The sequence below is a fragment of the Polyodon spathula genome, chromosome 6 (assembly GCF_017654505.1).
Source record: "Polyodon spathula isolate WHYD16114869_AA chromosome 6, ASM1765450v1, whole genome shotgun sequence".
Lineage (NCBI taxonomy): Eukaryota > Metazoa > Chordata > Actinopteri > Acipenseriformes > Polyodontidae > Polyodon > Polyodon spathula.
Window position 1 is genome coordinate 60,372,299 of NC_054539.1, and position 17,186 is coordinate 60,389,484.

A 17,186-nucleotide genomic window follows, 5' to 3' on the forward strand; every position below is an offset into this window, starting at 1 on the left:
GGTGATACTGGGTGGCAGAGAGGGGGTTCAATTCCTGCAGCATTCTGGTCTCTGAGTCTCATTGCCGATGCTACCCAGTCACAGGCAGTCATAATGGTGATTAACAGTAAGTTAGAAGTGGATGGAATGTACTATGCCTCGTTTTGTATGGGACGTTGAATAAAAGAGTGTTTATATGAAAATGACCTTTTCCTTCTCTTTGTTCATAGGAACACGAACATTGATCATTGTATACTGTTATTCTGATGTTTGTGATCCTGCATTACAGGAATGGCATCCATACCATAACGTACCTAAACCGTGGTACGCCGTAAAACTGCTATACTGACCCATCCCTATATAGAAATCTTCTGGACATCAAAGAACCTGAAACACATTATTTTTCCATGAATCCATACATTGTCAGTTATGAATAATATAGGTAGTTGGTCGCTGTCTGGGATGCAGACAGAGTACCTAAAATAAGAGCTAAAAAAGAAGGGCCATCTATAAAACTTTGACAAGTCTGTTTTATTGAGAGTTAAATTATTCATATGCAAAATGAAGCCATTGCCTGTGTTTGAAATAATGACAGACAAAAGACATTTAACAGCCGGCATTTACATCCTTACAGGGGCTATTCAAAAATGCAGCTCTTATCACCAATAGAATCCATCAGGCTATAAAACACTGTATGCATTACCACTTACGAAACAGCCTACAAAGCAGTTCAGAATTTGTCTAACCCCATATAATGAAGAAAATGCGGCCTGGCACAAAGAAAGTAATCAACAACAACGACAACCCATAAGAGCTGTGCACCTCACAAACCATACTGAAACGCAGCCAGACATCCAGCTCCTGCCTGCCTGGTTCACAGTCTGGAGCCTGGATGCTTCAGTGCTGGCTCTGGGGAAATCAGTGTTGCTCACTATATTTACTTGGGCATGATTGGATCACCACAGCAACCAAAAACCAGAGCACAAAAGGCCAGAATGTGCCAGCCCCATATCCTCAGAACAGAGGCAAACTGCTTGCAATGTCTACCACTGGCAGAGTAAACAGTGATGTGGCTCATTCTGCATACTACTATATGCATTGTGTTACTATTGCAGTAGTAACAATATAAAACTGATGGACAGGAATTCAGTTATATCCCTAGATTTATATACTGTCAATAACTTTTGCTAAAGAATGCCCTAACCAAAATTCATCACAACTGGATAAGCTGCTCTTGTCATGTGTACCTGTATATAAGACTTATTTATTACGAATCGTATCGGAGGTTAAAAACCAACAGTAATGATCAGGTGAATCTGTGTAAGGTGAAACCTCTAATATCAAAAGGCAGATCGATCGCTACACATTATTTTAATTTATTCTGTTAGTGCTGGCAAGGGAGAAACTAGAAAGCAAACCAGAGTAAAATACTTGAATACGAACACTGTCTAAAGACTGGAACACAAAAAGGAGATCTACTAAAATGGATACCTATTATTTATTTCAATTTTTAGCAGCTAAATCTCATAGCCATTTTAGCAGCAGAAGGTGTGTGTAATACACCACACATAAGTTATCACACGATTACAGGTGTGTTTGGTTTATCAGACAGTACTGTTGATCAAAGATCAGATCATTGACTCTCTCGATACATACTGTATACACATCTCATCATAGGAACAAAAATAGATTGAGCCACTGACCTAACATCCTTACTCCACCAGGCAGTAGTCTCCCTCTGACGTGATTGGTTCACATCACCTACCCCTTTTCAAAGAAACGCCCTTCATTTCCACTATTTACAACAAGAGAAAATGGCTGAATGCGAAAAAACTGCCGAACAGCAATTCTTGTGACTTAATTAATTACAAAACATATTACACAAGAAAAATGCTCCAAACAGTAAAATGGCGATTAAAACTCGACGATGTAAACAAATATGGTGGCCAGAATTTAAACTCTATTACGCAACAGTCAGCAAGCCAGACAACCCATAACTATGCGGTATGAACTTCAATAACAGTCTCTGTTATTTATTTATGTTATCATGCTGTATCAGCTATATTTAAGCAAAATATATAAAGTCATATTTATTAGCCAACCTTGCCTCACTTATTTTCTTGACTAATTAATATATTAAATATATACTGTAGACTCAGCTCATAGTGGAAAACTAAATACCCCTTGGGAAAACTAATGTTACTTCCAGGGTGCAATGCCCTCAGCTTTGGGCATTATAGCCCCCTGTCGGTAACAATAATCTTCCCTCAGGGCAATAATTTTCCACTATGGCCCTCCTCTCCAGTCCATATTTTTAAATAAATAAATAAATAAATAAATAAATAAATTATATATATATATATATATATATATATATATATATATATATATATATATATATATATATATATACATACACACACACACACACAACACATAGTAACATAAGAATAATTAAACAGCATAATTAATTTTAACGTGAAACAATTTCCACGAGATGCAAAGACATTTCAGGTGACTGCGTCACATACCAGGGTCTACCATGTATTTGAATACATGTAAAATAGGTATATTTGTTGTATTTTGCAGGTACTCACTGGAGTGTGCATTCCCCTCAAAGTACTTCTCACTGTGGTAGGAGGCTGCACTGTGCTGCATGAAAGGCTGATCACTGAAGAGATTCTCACAATGCAGACTACGGCACATCTTCTTCAGAAACCTCAGTACATAGCCAATACTGTTCACTACTGGCAGGCTAAGGAGGTGCTGTTTCCCATCAAATGTGGCTGCAAACCAAAAAAAACATAAAACTCTCAATGAAATTCTGATGTGGATTCACTTTTTTTTGTTACCAATTTATTTTTATTAATGTATTGTAAATGAAAAACGTAATTTTATTTCCTTTTTCTCTCTGAGGTTCCTGCAATGTAAGGCTCTATGTACGTGTAAATTCTGTTACATTTTACTGCATGAGCAAGTCATTTGTGATCCTTGTTCTTCAGACCTCTAAGCTATCCTGGGCAGATTACTTCTAGAAGAAACAACAGCTAACAATTTCAACATAGGAAAAGAAAAACAGGAAGAAAAACACACTTTATGAAACGAGGTCAGGAGCCATAAATGGAAACAGAACTGTCAAATATACTGGCTAGGGCCATTGCCTTCCTTTTAGTATTCTTGTGAATACAAAGGACACTTAGAAATGAGTCCCAGTGTGCAAAAGCTACATCCAGATCGGATTCCTTACTATTCACTATATTGGCTGGGCAAGGGCACAGGTGCACATTTTAATGTACAGAATCCCATTGGTAATAAAACGATGAACACTTCCCTTTTACATCAGCCCCCTTTTTATGTCATTTGCCAGTATCAAAATATATTCATATGTAAATGTATGTGCTTATTATGGAATAAATTGGTTCAAGACCTAAACTGCATAAACTGATTCTTGCTCATTTAGAAAATGTCTGATCCACATTCTGCTTACTGCACACCAGAATAATTAATGGAGGCAGCCTACAGTGCAGCTCAAGCTACAAGAAAGAATCATTTTAAAACTGCAAGCTTATTTCAGAACACTGAATTAATTAATTTTATGTTCCCCTGTTCTGGTTGTCAGTTTGCAAAGTCTAAGGTACACCCTCCATAGGCACCACTGCCAATTCAACACTGCAGCAAAGCCCACAACTAGGTTGACAAGGCTTGGCATGTACAGTAAAAATCTAAGCATTCATTTCAATATTTTAAATACGAACATAGGAAAATGTATGGGCCATGACCCATCAATGCTAGTCCAGTTCCTATGGGCTGATTGATCCCAAAATGTTGTCAAGTCAGATCTTAAAGGATCCCAATTACCTATCTTCAACAAGAGAGCTAGTTAACCCCTTCCACACACTCACCACCAACTGTGTAAAAAAAAAAAAAAAACTTCCTTAGTTTCTATGCCAAGTTTAAAGTATTACCTGTTGTGAAATTTGTCAACCCCAGCTGTTAAAAATCCCCATCTAATCCTTCTTTGTTCTAGGCTAAACATATTCAGTTCCCTCAACCTATTCTTCCACCTATCTACTTTCAAAATGAGACACCAAAGCCAGAATACAGTCTAAAAGTTGAATCCTTTGAACACTTCGAATGTTGCTGAAGACCCAACACTGCAAATGATGAAATTGTCGTGGTTCCATACCTGATATTTTCTCTCCACCATAACCTTGAGTGAGCAGAGAGAAGACAGCCTTTTGCTGGAAAGCACAGTCAATGCACGCTTGCACTGCTTGCTGCAACACTACGGACGGTCTGTCTGGCCCAAAATGATCTGGAAGCTGTTGTACTTTTTTCCTGTCAAGATTAGGACCTGCGTTGGCTTGCTTGTTTATATAAATGCAAACTGTAGATACAATGCAGGAAGAGAAAATACAGAAACAAATTAGCAACTGAGAAATCTACAGTGGCTAAAGCAAATTGATATATACCTTTTGCTCTTTTGCTTGTAAGATTATACTACTGAAGTGTTCAGATATGTTTTGAAGTAGAACAAAAACATTTTTAAAAATCTATTTATACTAAAACAAAATGCATTACTTGTTTCAGTCTTTTTAACTGGTAAAATCCTTTTTATACTATAATCATACAGAGAGGATACGTATTGTGCAGTTACTGACAAATTACAAAAATATACATGATTTTTGATACTACTAGTATAAAATTACTTTACAGCTCTGGAAAAAATTAAGAGACCACTGCAAATTTTTCTTAAATCAGCATCTCTACATGTATGGCAGCCATTCCACTCCAGTGTCTGTTGCATTCCAACACAGGCACACCTCATTCGACTGAATGAGGTACTGATTAGGGGATCACCTGAACCAAATCTTATTTAACGAGGAAAAGTATAAAAACCACTCCTGTGGTCATCACTGTCCTCTTGCAATAGGACCAGCTGGATGGCAAAACAGTGCTAGTAGTACCTCAAAAGTAATTGGAATCAAAAAATAACTATTGACCATGCCCAAAGAGTTGAAAAGGAAAGTTTTGAGTGAGGAAAAGAAGGGTTCAATTCTGGCTTTACTGGCAGAGGGATACAGTGAGCGTCGGGTTGCTCCATCCTTAACATTTCAAAGACGGCGGTTCATAAGAACAAGGTCAAGCAGCACAAATTGGGCACAACAAAGCTACAGACCGGCAGAGGGCGAAAACAACTCTCCACTGACCGGGATGACCGCCAATTCATTCGAATGTCACTCAGCAACCATAGGATGACATCAAGTGACCTACAAAAAGAATGGCAAACGGCAGCTGGGGTGAAGTGCACGGCGAGGACGGTTCGAAACAGGCTCCTAGGGGCAGGGCTGAAGTTGTGCAAAGCTAGAAAAAAGCCCTTCATCAATGAGAAGCAAAGAAGAGCCAGGCTGAGGTTTGCAAAAGACCATAAGGATTGGACCGTAGAGGACTGGAGTAAGGTCATCTTCTCTGATGAGTCCAATTTTTAGCTTTGCCCAACACCTGGTCGTCTAATGGTTAGACGGAGACCTGGAGAGGCCTACAAGACACAGTGTCTCGCACTCACTGTGAAATGTGGTGGAGCATCGGTGATGATCTGGGGGTGCTTCAGCAAGGCTGGAATCGGGCAGGTTTGTCTTTGTGAAGGACGTATGAATCAAGCCAAGTACAAGGTTGTCCTGGAAGAAAACTTGCTTCCTTCTGCTCCGACAATGTTACCCAACTCTGAGGATTGGTTTTTTCCAGCAGGACAATGCTCCATGCCACACAGCCAGGTCAATCAAGGTGTGGATGGAGGACCACCAGATCAAGACCCTGTCATGGCCAGCCCAATCTCCAGACCTGAACCCCATTGAAAACCTCTAGAATGTGATCGAGAGGAAGATGGATGGTCACAAGCCATCAAACAAAGCTGAGCTGCTTGAATTTTTGCGCCAGGAGTGGCATAAAGTCACCCAACATCAACGTGAAAGACTGGTGGAGAGCATGCCAAGATGCATGAAAGCTGTGCTTGAAAATCAGGGTTATACCACCAAATATTGATTTCTGAACTCTTCCTAAGTTAAAACATTAGTATTGTGTTGTTTAAAAATGAATATCAACTTATTTTCTTTGCATTATTCGAGGTCTGACAACACTGCATCTTTTTTGTTATTTTGACCAGTTGTCATTTTCTGCAAATAAATGCTGTAAATGACAATATTTTTATTTGGAATTTGGGAGGAATGTTGTCAGTGGTTTATAGAATAAAACAAAAATGTTCATTTTACCCAAACACATACCTATAAATAGTAAAACCAGAGAAACTGATAATTTTGCAGTGGTCTCTTCATTTTTTCCAGAGCTGTATATTTATTAGATTTTTTTAGAAAACATATCCAAAAGACAACTGCATCAAAATTTGTTGTCAGACTCACTATTGCATCTACAGTATACAGCAATTGACACATTGTATTAAATAAAAGTAAGAAATGCAGCATAAAACTGGAGAGAGAAAGCGAGGCGAGACATGAGCAATAAACTGGTTTTGTACAGTACGTTTCACATACTACTGTACATCTTCATAATAGCACAAAAGTAAAATTACAGCTATACAAAGCTTGAAACCTACCTGACTGTCACTATACTGCTAGGAATAAATTGACAAATATTTCAAATACTATCCCCATTTTAAGGAAATAATTTAAAACTCTAGAATGCAAAACATATATCATTCAGAAAACAGAAACCAAATATATCACAGTTCCTTTTGTCAACTTTTTTTTTTTTTTTAAACCTGGTTAACAGTCTGTATTGTGTTGCACATGCTAGGCAGAGATAATGTCTGACGTACAGTACTCATTTAAAGTGCGACACAATATTTGTTGCTCTGTGGTGCATCTTACAAGTTCGAAGAGACGCTGCACATATGCTCACACACATTGATTCTTCATCACTGCAGACCTGTTTAACCACCATACACATACGGAACGTTTCTGTTACTTAACACTGTGTAACCAGAGCTTTATACCTGCAGATTTCTCAATATAGTAAGTCATTCATACCGTTTCGACTACTCTGCTAATAATAAGGGTGTTGAAGTTTAATCCTTTAGGAAATTAAACAGAATATAAGATAACACATTTAAACACCAGCATAGCTGTAATGTTGGTGACCACTGAGATAACCCATAAATAGTAACATGCCAAAAGAGCTTAAAAAAATAAATGACAACAATATTAAGATGATAAACCTATGTATAAAACACTAATGTTACATAGGTGTATAAGAATATGAATAAATACAGAATATTATATTTATTATATAAACATTAACATAATCCACATATATATTTCTGAGAATGTTTTAAACGCCCCTAACTAACTAATAAATAAATAAATAAATAAATAAATAAATAGAATAAAAAGATAATTTCCATAGTGAAAAGCAGGAAAAAAAATCTTAGGCCAAAAATATTATCATCCTTATTAAGATGTTTTTGGTTACCTTCTTATTCCTAGCATGGTTCATGAAGAGATTTTTTTGTTTGTTTTTTTTTATCATGACAAAACTAAATACAAACCACCATCGAATCATATTTAGGTTGTATTTTTCACAATTTGGCTATCAAAATGTTCATTACAGTCAAGGATATTTTACGTGCACGGTCTCACACAGACTAACTCTCCTCTACAGGAATCAAATGTAGTGCTCCATATTTGAATATGTGTTATGGTCAGGAAATAAAATATTTGGTATTTCAGTACTAGTTACAGTTAACCACTTGAGATGCAGCAGTTAAGCAACTCATTGTGGCTTTTATTACTCAAATCTTATTTAAACATTCACTGAAAATCAATAAAATCGGGCCAATGCCCTATTTGAACCCTTATGGAAATATTATTGTACTATATATTACCAGCACCAGGGTTTTCAAAATAAGCCGGCGACTGGCACTATCCACCGTCTAAAACAATATTTACACAGGCTACTTTTATTAAAAAATATTAAGATTATTTTTGGGTATTGTACCAAAAAAAAAGTATTCCTTCTGCAATGAGATATTGGTTGGGTAATGTCATGTATGGAGGTTGTGCTACTTTCAGAAGAAAGGCATGCTGGGATATCTGCTGAGCCTTGTCAGCTGACGGCAGAAGATGAATGTGAGAGGGAGTTCTGAGGAGGAAGAGAGTTTGAAAGACACCATGCCAAAATGTTGCCAAATCTGGATGACTCCAATGCTTGCTACCAATGTAACATTTGTTCAAGTTTCTTTATTATGAAAAGCTATTTTATTGAGGTTAATGTTTAATATTTAGTACATTATACAAAAAAATAACCATAAGTACATTATTTTTACTTTAACTATAAAATAGAAATCTTGGAAAACTATACCGCATAAAAAACTGGTATTTGTGACATGTACCTTATTAAATTAAGAAACTCCTTTGTTATTTGCATTTTCAATGCTACTCTGTGAATGTCAGAATATGATACGTCCGTACTGCAGTTTGTGTTAAAATGTCTGTACTTTTCATTTACACCATAATGCAGTATTTTATGTATGTAAGTATTATTGTCTATGTATTTAAATATCTTGAGTTATTTGAGACTGAAGCATAATAAATATATTAATAAATCAGCATATAAAGGCAGCAGTTAAATAAAATTGAGGAATACTAGCTTATTTATGAATAGCTTCAGTATCAAACGATAATTAATGAAATAGAAAGGATAATCTCTGAAGACAACTATTGTTGATTATATATGGATGGTTACTGCATTCTTCCACAGTTCAGCTATCTGTTCACTCAACTTCTTTAGAATGCAGACTTTGCTTACATTCCATTTTGTTTATAGCTTCCAAAGGTATTTTTTTAGTGGGGTGGTCCCAAAGTTTAGGTACACTACTCTCTATAACTTGTAAGATTTAAAGCAGTGGTGGTATATTTAAGTTGAGTGAAAGAGAATATTTTGCATCAGAGTACTCATTGATTTTCTTAGCAAATACCAGTTTTTTCCAGACAGTCTTGTATTGCAGGAGCCTACTTGATCTCGTCTTGCTGTGAGCAGTGTGAAATAAAGCTCCTTCATTGCACTAATGGAGTACTTTGTCAGACACTACACGCAGACCACTATTAGTCTAACACATGCTTAAACCATGCAAAAATGTGTGAATGCGCCTCGATGACATGGGTGCCCTTGTAAGTGCCACATGCTTCAAAACTAATTGAAAACCCTGCATTACATGCATGTTATCAGTTGTATTTGAAGGCTGTCATGGAGGGTCAGTCTACATTCTCAATTTTTAAATTGTACAAGGTGGCTTCTGTGAAGAGTACTAATGCTTCTCGCTTTCCAATAATTGTGCATAAATAACAATACGTAACACAATTTTTGTTCCTGGGTAGTAAGTGTTATTTCCTAATTGCTTATGCCTCAAAAGTATAGAAAATGGCTATTATTCCCCACAAACTTTGCTTTTGTTAAAAGGACAGAGATATTTCAAAATATCACTATTTCCAATGGGAAAACGAGCACATGTGTCTTTTCGTTCACATAAAGTCAGAAAAAAACAACATATGAATCCAAATTAACACGTATTTATACTAAAGGAATACAAAAATGACTACAAAAGTCTTAGAAGTGAGTAGTGTTTCGAGATTTACGATTATACTGTATTTACAGTAACGAAAAGACACACATTTGCTTGTTTTCCCATTGGAAATAGTGATATTTTGAAATATCACTGCCCTGGTGTGGCAGTGCGATTGCCCTGCACAGTGGTAAATTAGTGTTGGTGTGGTTTATATGTGGGAATGGGTTTATTTTGTGACGTTTTGGTACTTGATTAGTTTGATTGTATTATTGTTTACAGACGGTCGATTGAGACATGCTGCCTGCTATGCTTGGTTGAGGGAAGGGCAGCAAGTGATTGGCTGTGCTGGTCCTCAATCAGCAGGTGGGCGGGTCTCGACCGAGTGTCCGTCAGTTTAAAAACATCCGCGGGAGATTGCTCGGGGCTGCTGCAAGGCCTGCCGTTTTCACGGCACCTTTTTGAGTTATAGTTTGGGGTATTGTGTTTTTATTTTGCACTTTTGTGTACGGTTTACTGTATTTGTCCTCTGTGCGTTACCATCGCTGGTAACGTCACATGACCGCCTTTATTTTACTTTCACTTTCTGTTTGTTGTTAATAAATCCTGCGCGCCTGTGCCGGCGTTTCAACACCAACCTCAGTCTCTCGGTATGCTTGAACAGCGGCTACCCACACGCGTGACTCGAGGAAGACCCTGTCACACCTGGTCACAAAAGCAAAGTTTGTGGGGAATAATAGCCATTTTCTATACTTTTGAGGAATAAGCAATTAGGAAATAACACTTACTACCCAGGAACAAATGTATATACATATATATATATATATATATATATATATATATATATATATGTTACACGGTGTAATTGCCTGTCAGATATTCAATTTGGGAACGGGTGCTGATTACACCTCTTATTTAGTGATATGGACCAACGTCCACTCATAGCCATTCCATGGTCTCCAGTACCACCAGGTGTGAAAGCTGGTAACCAGTGCCAGGCTCAGTAAATGGAAACCTTAGTTTTTCTGTTCTCTTTTTAGCTCAGAAATTCTGGGCTCAGCACCTTACGCTGGCTTTGTCTGTTTTTTGTTTTCTCAAACTACACTTCTCAATCACTTCTCAAGCTAAAACGTTCAAGAACTGGAGACTTGGTGCATTTTTTTTGTATTACTTGAATTCTCCTGTTGAAAGCAATAGCACCTGCACATAGTTGAGATCTGACCACATGATTAATGGAAATTATAGCACAGCTAGAGCCCTATTATTTTCATTACAGAAATAGTGCAGATTTCCTATCAATTTATTTTTAAATATATGGTATACAGCCTATTACATTCAGTCAATGGTGCTTTACAGTGTGCTAAACCAACACAGTGTGGTCATTGCTACTGTGCTTTCACTTTAACTCTTGAAACAACAGGGTTTGCAAACACAGTCCCTGGAAAAAATATACTGTGTTTCAGAATGTATTTTAGTCTTATTAAATGCTTCAGGGAAGGGACGATTACTTCCAAAAGACATTGGGATGTATTATTGCTCTTTGACTATTTGCTACTGGACCAGTGCTTGGCTTTTTGGCCTATTCATATATCCTGCAAACAGCTGTATTAGTTCAATTGTACAGTGCGTTCAGATTTCCAGTCAGTGTTCAGACAGCCAAATTCATTCTCCTAAAACACAATGATGGAGGGTTTTTCTCTTTTGCTGCAGAATGAGCAATCTGACACAATGAAGGCTAATATCAATCTGTGTTATTCTGCAAGCTACGAAGTACCATTTCACTGTGGTGGTGGTGGTTGTGGGTGGGGGTGTGGGAGTCGGGTCTGTCACTAATGAATGCAGGCAGAACTAATTTCTAACAATCTCATTAGAAAATAATTAGGTGCAGAATATCTTTCAGCTGAAAACAAGCCGTAATGCATTAGGGGCTTTGGATTTGAAAATCTGGGAGAGGTCAGACTCGCTCTCCCCTCCCTCCCCTTCCTGGTGTGATTGGTTTACTGGCTTAACCTGTGTGGGGTAATTGAAGAGGGCAACTGGCAACCAACCATTTGACAGGGAGACCAGAGGTTTGACGTGCTTAACAGTAAAGAGTCAGCTTCTCTGACCACGGCTATAACGGCAGGTTCCTGGTTATATTCCTAAGTGAATTTATACATTCTTCCACAGTCACAATTCTTATGTTTACCGTTTCATCAAAAACAAGAGGGTTGAAGAGCACCCTTTATTGTATCTGCTAGTGCTGCACATTAGATTCCTGAACTTATAACAAAGAAAAGGGAGCATGAAATACTATATTCACTGGCTTAATTAGTAACACTTAGTAGAATATGATGAAACCATACTGTGGCTGATTGATCCATTGTTCTCTGCACACAGAAAAACATAGCTGTTTACTGCAGCACAATGCTTATCAGCTAGTACATACAAAACATTTAATTGGTCCTTGTGTTAATATGGCAAGTACGATTTATAACGATCAAAACCATTTGAAAATAAACAGTCCCAGCAACAGACGGTGGCAACCAAGAGGAAACTGGTAAATACAGCCATCTTAGGAGAAAATATACATTAAGCTACTAGGGACTATCTGGTGTGTGTGTGTGTGTGTGTGTTTTTTTTTTTTTTTAAGAATGCTTAACAAAGGTGTTAACATACATACAGCAGTGTTGTTTTCTCTAAAAGGTTGGCCAATACACAAACAGAACCAAAAACAGGATGCCTGCCTTTTAAAATGGGACATATCACTAAATTTCAGATCTGAAATGAATAAAAACAATGACACATATTGTACTTTCATTTGAAATCTAGATGATCCTCTATCATTTCTGCAGGTGAGTGCATGACATGGCTTGCAGCACTTTGAATCCACCACATATACAGTGACAGATACATGTGCTGATGGCTACAGGCTACACTTTACTGGAAATGAATGCTACCTGGCACCAACTCCTGTCTTTCAACTGTATTTGAAAACACAACACATTTTGCACTGTATAATGCGTAAAACTATTGTACTCCACTTTGTGTTTGACCCTGTCCCCTTTATCAGCAGCTATCCACTGTGTATCAACCCCTGATGTGTTTCAGCATCCCATGAATCAATCTGCTATTGTAACTCCTGGCAGCTGTAGAAGAAAAAAGAAGCCTGCATATGTTGCCCCCTTTTTTCTTTCTTTTCTAAGTAAGCTACTATATATATATATATATATATATATATATATATATATATATATATATATATATATATAGAGAGAGAGAGAGAGAGAGAGAGAGAGAGAGAGAGAGAGAGAGAGCGAGAGAGAGAGAGAGAGAGAGAGAGAGAGAGAGCGAGCGAGAGAGCGAGAGAGAGAGAGAGAGACTAGAGGAGGAGGCTCATAATGGGAAACTACGGCCTCCAAGGAAAGAACTATAGTTACCGTCAGGGGACTATAAAGCCCGAAGCCGCAGGGGCCTTTAGTTTCCCCACTATGAGCTGAGGTCTGCAGTCCATATTTGTTTTCTGAATCAGTCAAGAAAGTAAGTGAGGCAAGTTTGTTTACTAAATATGATTTTATATATTGTGTTTAAATACAGCTGTTACAGAACAAATTACAGTTGTAGTTATTTACGTGGTCGAGTTGGAATTTTAGGAAGTCAGAAAACACTGAAAGCAAAGTTTTTATGACGATTCTAATGTTTGCACCCTCTATTTTGTAGTATATTTTGTAATTAATTTTCTGTGATGTCAAAAAACGCTGTGGAGCATGAAATAAATAACACACATTTTACCGTACATGTGGTTTCTCTCTTTTCTAATGTCATTATATGGGGTACCATCTGGTTAATTTTACTCCAAATAGATATTTTACTCCAATGTGGTACATAAAAAAAAAGGTTCAAAATAAAGAATATTTGTTAAAATTTTGAAAAAATTCAAAACATGAAAAAGGACTCTCTATAAATAAATACATAAATCCTTCAAATGATGACAGATCTTCAGTTGCTTGTGGAAAGAAATCAATTCCCCACCTTTAATTGAATTAATTCCAGGCCAAGGATTTGAAAGCTTGGCCTGTGGTACAGTCAAAGGCTACAGCAGTGAATGGCCTGGCTAGACTATATTATAATCCTACCTGTGAGCACTTGTGGGGTGACAGAGTGAGGAACAGTGGCGGCGTCTTGAGGTATGGAGCTCATGTCTGGCTCGGGGGTACTGCTGGGAGGGGAGATAGCCAGAGGAGTCATCACAATCCGAGACTTGAGCTGCGGGAGCATTAAGACCCTTATTATCACTGCAATGACACTTCAGAGGCACCAGATCTTCAAATACATTGCGGTAAGCAAAAAAAAAAAAAGAAATTAATAAATTGATCGCTCCAAAGCCTCAAAACAAATGGCTCCTTTGCTTAATTCAATGCATCATTTTGGATCTGGGATGAAAGTGCATTATAAGCGTGCTGTTTTTCTTTTCTTTCTTTTCTTTGAATTGACAACTGTCACTCAATAGACAATTAGCCCATAATGAGAGTCAGCAGCTCTGCAGCAGCGCAGTGAGGGGGTGGGGGGTGGGGGCATGGAATCGTGGATTTTAAGGCAGACTGGTAACCTTTAGCTAGGAGTGATGATCTGATATAATGGCTCATAGTAATTGCAATCTTTTGTTTCCCCTGGGATACTATTCTCTTGGTACTAGGAGATGTCTAAAATGTAAAATTACTGCCAGTTGTGCGCTAACACAATAGTATAAACAGGATGTGACAACTTCAATGAGAGTTGTGGATAGTGTTTTAGACTCCACTATACTGTAGTCTACATGGTCTTTTGTATACATAAAAAAAGTTTTTAAAAACAAAAAGCTACATCCAAATGAATGGCTACATGATTGAACAATAAAACAGCTCAAACCAGCACCAGCTCTTTTCAACTGATATTCACAACGCAGTCACACTGGCCATAGATTCAGTACATTTCTCCAGTGCTGCCACTATTTTTAGAATTTAGTTAAAGCCCTGATCTGCATAAAGCAGAAAATAATGTTACATTACACACAGATTACTCAAGAATGCAATGGTAAACACTGCTTCAGTTAGAAAAACTGTAGGGAAAATTATGGTTCATTAATTTAACATGTAACAATTGGCATAAAACAAAATATAATTGGTTGAATATTGGTTTTGTTTTTTGTTTTTTTATATATTAGTCAGCTTTCTCTCATTTTAAATGTTCATTATTGTTTGTAATTCGAAAGCATGCAACATATACAGCACAGTTTTGCTTTATTCATATGTATGTAAAATCAGCTCATGCACACAATAACCCAAACACCTAATGTTCAAGTGCGTGCTGAGCACAAAAGCGTCACAGCCCACAGTTGGTGCAAAACTGTAAAGTAAGGTGTCTGCACAGTTACACATGAACGTAATAAAACAAAACAGCAGATACTCCAGAAAGCTAACCAGTCAATGAAGGCATCCATGTAATCATGCCAACATAAGGAGGTCAATGAAATAGCTGGGATTCAAGATCTGCATCTCCTGGCTCCCAGTCTTCACACACCCTAAACATTTAAAGCAATATATTCAAGGCCATCCTGACACCAACCTTAAAGCCAGGCTTTCGGCCCCTCTTCTTAGGTACTTTCAAGGGCGAAAGGGACTCCGAGTATCGATTCTGGAAATCCATTTTGGAGACAGTGGAACGGAGAGGCGGTCTCCCCCGTTTTCTGCCTGGTATTTTCCCTCTCTGCCCGGGAATGAATGTGGGACTCATTGCAGGCGATTGCATTTCACTATTGTCTTGTTTCTGCACTGAGGCTGCAGGAATACTCATTGGACCTGGAAAAGGCAAGAAGGTGGCAGTCAGACGAGATGGTCACAATCAGCCCTGTTCTAAATACAACACAATCTGGTGACAAAGTGCAGATTACACCCTTTAATGCAACATATTAAAAAGTGTACACAATAGCTTCCTACTGTATCTTTTTCTTTTCAAGGAATCACTGTCATGAATGCACTAATGGTGCACATTAGGAGGAAATCATTGAGGCACCGGCAGACATAGAAAACTCTATCTTAGATTCTAATACAATAAACCCAAATGCTCTCATATCCCACGCTATTTAAACAGGACATATAAACAACACTACACAGCGTTATGTCTGAAGTCAATTCTGCACATTGTAAATAAATCATTAGAGCAAGCTACACAGTACAGATTCCCCATAGCTCAGAATGGTCTAAAGCCTACCTGCTGAATTTTTACAATATTAAGCCATTTTAGACATTCACGCAACAAACACATCTGTCTTAAAAACACTGTAGTATTTTTTTTTTAAACCTTACCTATTTGCTTCTCTAAAGAACTAAACCTTGTCCCTTTAATTTCACCCCTTCTGCTGTAGGCTCTCAGCATTCTCCCTCAACAAGCTGCACAAGCCATCTCCTCCCTGCCTGCCTGTACAGTCTCCTTATTGCTTCTGCAGCTCAGCGCTCCAGCTGCAAACATCTCATTAGACTAATGCATTCAGCACAGGGCAGAAAACTCGATTTACCATAGCTACAGCAATGAATTTCCATTACGATGACAGCTTCAACCACATCATGTCCGGAAAGCCAGCCAACCGCTGGCTTTCAAAGAATAAACGTATACTACACCCATAAAATGAGGCCTCTATAAAAGTGTGTGTATGTGTGTGTGTTTAGTGTGATGTGCCTTCCTTCCTCCCTGTTAATTTCACCACCAGAAATAAAGATAAAAACATATTTAAAATTGATTCAAAAGGAGAAAAGGCAGACAAACCTGTTTTGGTAAACCCTTCAATAACCAGAAACGTCGTTATTTTTTTTCTAACCCCCCCCAGCCTTGTCTAGTAGCTCTGGGTTGTAGAATCTCTTAGGCAGTTTATACTGGCTCTGCTAACTGTCCCTCTTCTGTTGCTATAGCAACAAGCCTATAACATGCTACTGCTGCCTGTCTCACACTACAACGTGGTCTAGTACGCAATTTGCACACAGTAATAGAAAAATAAGTAGGCTCTAAGCAGGTTTGGAGAAAGCATCCACAGATCCATGCAGACAAAAAAAACTGCAGGATGAGCTGTGTGTGTATGGATGTGTGTTTGTTAATGTTCATGGATTATGAGCCATTATGTCAGATGGAATACAGGGTTATTATGTATAATTATTACAGGGCTCGGCAAACCCACAAGCATTCCATCTATCTCTGTTAAACCATCACAGGGCCTCCCCAATGACTGCAGAAAAATAATATTTGTATCTGCTCAGACAGCAAGAAGTGATAAACAAGACAAAACAATAAGGAGCTCATCCCAAACTGTATATATTTTTTTCTGATAAATTATAGTTACAAAATCATTCAAGGCATGTTTCTGAAACCTACAGTAATTTTACAAAAAATAATCAAATTAACAAACTTAATTAACAAATAAACGTTTCTACATGTTACAAGAAGGCAGAGTGAAGAGACTAGTAGATTAGATGAAAAAAAAGCTACGAGAGATGTTCTTATATTGCACTCAGAATCATTCATTCAAACATATTATTATCACAACTGAATAAACACTAAGTAAATGTTAGTGTAACCCATAATTTTCACCCCTATCTAAATATTGTTTTTATGCACCCTACAGATT

At 37.7% G+C, this 17,186-nt stretch overlaps 1 protein-coding gene across 4 annotated transcripts in view; it reads right to left on the bottom strand.

The window, feature by feature from the left end:
• The window catches only part of LOC121317414 (sex comb on midleg-like protein 4), a 55,172-nt gene that overhangs the window by 8,205 nt on the left and 29,781 nt on the right, over positions 1 to 17,186 (bottom strand). For 3 of the 4 annotated variants that reach the window (XM_041253325.1, XM_041253323.1, XM_041253324.1), the window contains 4 exons: positions 15,137 to 15,369; positions 13,669 to 13,798; positions 4,166 to 4,366; positions 2,577 to 2,765 (listed from right to left, as the gene is read on the bottom strand). In XM_041253325.1, coding sequence (XP_041109259.1) covers positions 2,577 to 2,765; positions 4,166 to 4,366; positions 13,669 to 13,798; positions 15,137 to 15,369 — 753 coding nt within the window. Of the gene's footprint in view, positions 1 to 2,576; positions 2,766 to 4,165; positions 4,367 to 13,668; positions 13,799 to 15,136; positions 15,370 to 15,876; positions 16,015 to 17,186 lie in introns of those variants that run through there. The other variant, XM_041253326.1, reaches the window with a different exon arrangement.